This window comes from Pleuronectes platessa, chromosome 13 (genome assembly GCF_947347685.1).
Source record: "Pleuronectes platessa chromosome 13, fPlePla1.1, whole genome shotgun sequence".
Taxonomy (NCBI): Eukaryota; Metazoa; Chordata; class Actinopteri; order Pleuronectiformes; family Pleuronectidae; genus Pleuronectes; species Pleuronectes platessa.
In genome coordinates, this window is record NC_070638.1 from 4191095 (window position 1) to 4197094 (window position 6000).

General features: G+C 46.7%; 1 protein-coding gene across 1 annotated transcript in view; it reads left to right on the forward strand.

Annotated features, from left to right (window-relative positions):
* ak5 (adenylate kinase 5) overlaps nt 1-6000 on the forward strand; it is a gene marked incomplete in the record, with an annotated part of 46848 nt that overhangs the window by 27323 nt on the left and 13525 nt on the right. The window contains 1 exon segment of the mRNA XM_053437627.1: nt 3951-4024. Within this exon segment, the coding sequence (XP_053293602.1) occupies nt 3951-4024 (74 nt within the window).

The window sequence follows — 6000 nt, forward strand, 5'->3', positions numbered from 1 at the left end:
TGATGAAACCTGATGCAATAAAAACCATCACCAGCAGCAAAATACCATCAGTCCCAGTGGAGAACGTCAGGCGGCTTAGAGCCTTTTTTAAAAGCTGCTAATCAATGTGAACACTGCAGCGGAGAGGGGGGGGGGGTCTCTCCAAAATACTCCAAATACATGTGAAGGCAGAACAAGCGAAAGAACATCAACCACCAGCTCCCTGGTTACCACAGGAGTTGTCATGGCAACCAGTGAAACCAGTGAGGAACCGAGTCAGCGAGGTGGGAATCCGTCTCCGATGGTTTGATGGTAACTGGTCCTGATCCGGTGCTGCCAGACGCAACCGAGCTGCCTGTGCTACACTGACAACTACACCTGAAATGAGCTGATTCTGGTTCATTCATCACGTACGTCTGCTCTGTACGTCTGCTCTGTACGACTGCTCTGTACGTCTATTCTGTACGTCTGCTCTGTACGTCTGCTCTGTACGTCTGCTCTGTACGTCTGCTCTGTACGTCTGCTCTGTACGTCTGCTGCTCTGTACGTCTGCTCTGTACGTCTGCTCTGTACCTCTGCTGCTCTGTACGTCTGCTCTGTACGTCTGCTCTGTACGTCTGCTCTGTACGACTGCTCTGTACGTCTATTCTGTACGTCTGCTCTGTACGACTGCTCTGTACATCTGCTCTGTACCTCTGCTGCTCTGTACGTCTGCTCTGTACGTCTGCTCTGTACGTCTGCTCTGTACGTCTGCTCTGTACGACTGCTCTGTACGTCTATTCTGTACGTCTGCTCTGTACGACTGCTCTGTACATCTGCTCTGTACCTCTGCTGCTCTGTACGTCTGCTCTGTACGTCTGCTCTGTACGTCTGCTCTGTACGACTGCTCTGTACGTCTATTCTGTACGTCTGCTCTGTACGTCTGCTCTGTACGTCTGCTCTGTACGTCTGCTCTGTACGTCTGCTCTGTACGTCTGCTGCTCTGTACGTCTGCTCTGTACGTCTGCTCTGTACGTCTGCTCTGTACGTCTGCTGCTCTGTACGTCTGCTGCTCTGTACGTCTGCTCTGTACGTCTGCTGCTCTGTACGTCTGCTCTGTACGTCTGCTCTGTACGTCTGCTGTGTACGTCTGCTCTGTACGTCTGCTGTGTACGTCTGCTCTGTACGTCTGCTGCTCTGTACGTCTGCTGTGTACGTCTGCTCTGTACGTCTGCTGCTCTGTACGTCTGCTGTGTACGTCTGCTCTGTACGTCTGCTGTGTACGTCTGCTCTGTACGTCTGCTGTGTACGTCTGCTCTGTACGTCTGCTGCTCTGTACGTCTGCTCTGTACATCTGCTGCTCTGTACGTCTGCTCTGTACGTCTGCTGTGTACGTCTGCTGTGTACGTCTGCTCTGTACGTCTGCTGCTCTGTACGTCTGCTCTGTACGTCTGCTCTGTACGTCTGCTCTGTACGTCTGCTCTGTACGTCTGCTCTGTACGTCTGCTGCTCTGTACATCTGCTGCTCTGTACGTCTGCTCTGTACGTCTGCTGCTCTGTACGTCTGCTCAGTACGTCTGCTCAGTACGTCTGCTCTGTACGTCTGCTCTGTACGTCTGCTGCTCTGTACGTTCTGCTCAGTACGTCTGCTCTGTACGTCTGCTCTGTACGTCTGCTCTGTACGTCTGCTGCTCTGTACGTCTGCTGCTCTGTACGTCTGCTCTGTACGTCTGCTCTGTACGTCTGCTCTGTACGTCTGCTGCTCTGTACGTCTGCTCTGTACGTCTGCTGCTCTGTACGTCTGTTCTGTACGTCTGCTCTGTACGTCTGCTCTGTACATCTGCTCTGTACAAGCAGAACCAGTTTAATTTGTGTCCGCTCATTTGAAAACAAAAGTTTCCTACTTGTTCTTACACAACAGGCTTTGTTTACCGAAATGTTTATTTAGCAGAAATCCTCCGGGAGGTTGATGAAGGCTGGAAACACAAAGACAAACGGTGAATGAAGAGTTCAGCGCTGGAGAAAAGTTACCCGACGGGTTTCGGGGGTTTTGATCCGTTTCCAGACTTTGTTGCTTGTCCAAGGACAAAACGGTGTCATGTGCTGCGTGGGTTATAAATCCCTTCTGGATACAATCTTCAGATCTTGAGCTTGAATTAAAAATCTGCTAGCGTTATCTTTAGTGTCATCACGTCGTGCCACGATCGAAAGGCAAACTGCTTCAGTGATGTTGCTATGAAGGGAAGAGTCGGCAGCAGGTTTTGCCACGACACATTAACTCAGGATTTTAACGGAGGTTTGTATCAGAGGAGGTGCTGAATCACAGCCAGAGAACATATGGTGCCTGGAAACTCTGCCAGAGGAAAACAATGTGGAGTTATGGTATTGTTATGATCAGGAGAGCTGCTTTCCAATCATCCACTCAGTACATGGGTGTGCAATGAGTGAGGAGCCAAAGACATGATGGACATCTAGAGACCAGAAGGGAAATAAATAGAAGGGTTTATATAAGAGAATAAGATTTAGGATTTATCTGTTCCTCTGTTTGAGGGACTAATATTAAAGTAGAATTCAACCTTAAATAATCCAGTAAAGACTTGAACAACTTCTCTCTCAGTGCATCGGGGCCGACTCCATAAGAAGACTGCAGCTCTCACTCCCAGAGATCCTTGACACCGAGAATTGACTCGTGCTATTTGACAGCTACATACCGGACAAACTCCTGCAGCTCCTCTCGCCTCAAGGTTCAGACACACAAAGAAGACAGGACAGAAAAACACAAAGAGCAACACAAACCCTGCAGAACATCAAACAACAGCTCCTCATTAACTGGCAAGAAGCCACTGAACCCTCTTAATGTTCGCTGAGCCCTTCTGGGTGATCAGGCTGGAAAATCTCATTATATTGTGCTTTAAATAAAATATTACTCTCGTAGGAATGAGAAACCTTAGAGACTATTGATTTTTCTTTTCCTCATTCAGGGCATAAGGGACTGAAAAGAGCTTCCCGTGAAGAGAATGGAGTGATATATGTCACGTTCCATTAAAGAGATCTGTACATATATCTAGATGTTCCTATATGTTTTTCCATAATGGATCCTCCACAAAGGTTTATCCACACAGGAACAAAAAAGAAAAACATCTTGAATTGGAGTGCATCTCAAAAGAACGACCACTAAAAGGTTTATTTCTGCTCCGTGATCCTCTCAGAGATCCGGTGATGGAAAGGAAAAAGCCGCAGGAAACAGGAAGATGGTACAAAATGTAAAAATAGACTGAAAGTTGTTACGACAAAACTCTTTGAGGGAACTTAAGACCATCTGCTGCTGCTGGTGCTACCTTTCTCCCAGCAGAGAGAGAGAGAGAGAGAGAGAGAGACTGCTGCCACTCTCCTGCAGCCTCGGCCGCCCTCAGGCTGTGATTATCTCAGCAGCACATGTGGGCCCAAGCGAAGCGATGCTGACGAACTCAACCACCTGACACCGCTGGAACTCGGTGGGCAAAATGAAAACCCTCCACACAGTCAGAGCTCAGACACCAGATGCACCCTGACACGCTGCTGACTCTCCCAGTTCAGAGCTGCAGGAGAGAAGGGAGGTCACTGCTTTGTTTACTTCTCTGTAAATCTGCTGCATTATGAGGCTTTTCCCACATGATGCTTCTGAGAGATCCACAGCCACCGTCTCCCTGGAATCCGCCTGAATGTTTGAAGCTGCATCCTCACTGAACCTAACCCAGTTCTCTAATGAGGAGGCTCCGACATGCAGGGGGGGGGGGGGGGGGGGGGGGGGGGGGGAAGACAATCTGCCGAGGGGAAGGGTTTCATTCACGACCCATTTCCACCGAGTTGTTCAATGTGTTGGATTTTGTCAGCAGCTGAATCTGAAGATCTTCACACGTTAGAAACCCAAATAAGCACATCACCCAAAATGTGTCAAACAGTTCCTGAGGTTGGTGTTGAGTTTGATGTTTGTTGGTTTCTTCTGTCCTCAGGTCCCAGTGAGCTGGACCTCGGTCTACTGGGTGACATCAGCAGCCTGGGAGATGTGGCTTGCAAATACACTGAGGTAAGATTCACTCGAGCCCCTGAAGCTGTTTGTTTGAACCGTCTGGAAAAGCCTCTGTTTGGTTGTCGGTGAGTCGCTCTGGATCTTGCTCTAATTCTGTTTCTGATGATTTAGCTCCTGTCAGAGCCGCTCATAGTTTAATGTTCCGAATCACTGGTTTAAACTCAATGTTCACGTGCCAACAACCAATTTTGAAGAAGACTGAAAGCTGCAGGAATAGAAAAGTAAGTAGAAAAAGATCTGGTTTGATTGTCATGCTGATCCTAAGGACTTGGGTGATCAGAGCACATATGTATACGTACAAAAACAAGCTTGATTTTGATTTTACTGTCTGGAAGTTGCTGTTTTATTTTGGCGAAGTCCAGGGAGCATTGCTGTTTTCCATAGTTTCCAATGGCCAATCATAGTGCTCCATACTAAGGAAGAAGAAGAGTCAGATACATATTACTACCGTCTATATATCCACCATCTTCCCCTGATTGTGTTTCTGTTGGTCTGGTCCTGCCGCCCACCAGGTCACTCTAATGGGGCCTCATGCAGTTTCAACAGGCGAGACTCTTTCCCTGCCCGTGGTCACAGTGGGAAAGAATCGAGCTCGTCCAATAGGAGCAGGCCGCTCTCTGGGGTTCAGGGCAGGAGTTTCACAATCCTCTGTGGGTCTGTAATGGGATTGATTTACACCACAGCACAATACTGGAGTATTGGGACTGATGACGGGGACTGGTCTTTATATACAATCTATGGGGACGGTGCACATCTTAAAACAGCAATTCAAAAACATCTCACTCCAAACATCTGGTAGTCTGGATCATCACAGTCTAACGTCAAAGACAAAACCTTTAACTACAAGTGAAAAGAAAACAAACAAGAAATAAAATTAGTTATTTTCCAGAGACAAGATTTCCTGACTATGATTCGATATTACCAGACAAGTCACAGGTTCGATCCCCGCAGCCGTAACAATGTGTTATGAATCTTAATACTTTCCTCTCACCTCAGACATCACTATAACAACCTGATTGGAGTATTGTCATCAGCAGTAACTTAATAATCGTCTTATTGCCCTTTCAACGTGACATTTTTTTTATCTCATTAGAGAAATCACATTTTGAATCGTCGCTAACGAGCCGAAGTCCACGAGCTTTTCTATTTTCTATTTTCACAACAAACTGACAATCGACAAATTACCTTTTTCAAACCAGGCAAACTGTGAACTGGTGGATTCAGTGTGTCCAGAGATGGAGGAAGCTGTTGTTTCCATGCTCGGGAATCATTCCTCCACTCGGCCCTGGTGCCGCGGTGAATCATGACCCCCGACCCGAGAGTCTCATTAATGCTCAGCTCCCGATGCCTCGTCTTCCTGCTGCCTCGTGGAGATGCTTCACTGTTTTCACTTTTCGATCCAGGCCTGATTTGTTCAGGGCTCTCTCACATCTCACCTCTTCATTTCCACAGAGCCTTGAATTCTCACTTGGGAGCCGGAGTCGATAACTGAGTCTGTTCACCGCCGGCTGCTCGGCAGTGGAGACTCTCAGGTTTCTCTCTCTCCCTCTGCAGAAATTCGCTGGTGGTCGAATAAAAACTCTTTATTTGTCCTTCTCTCTTCTTCCTATTTAGTAAAATATATCTGTTTATCTTTCTAAAAGCCAGACCAGGGTTAAAGCTTTTAATCCCAGAGTCACTCCCATCAAAAAACGATGATACCTTTAAAAGGAAAACACCAACGACAAGGAGGACCAAATGTTCTCTGTATTGGTTTAAAGTCTAATTCAGGTTTTCTTGTTCTTCTTTCTTAATTCTGCCCTTTTTAAAATTGATGGAATCCACAGTTTGATACGTACATCACTCCCTGCATGAATTCCAAAATGTAGTTATATTGATCTATATGTTTAGTTTTATGTATTTTTCTATACGTTTTGGTCTCTGGCAAAGTTGGAGGAGACCAAAACAGAGCAAAAAAAAATAGAATACTGGAA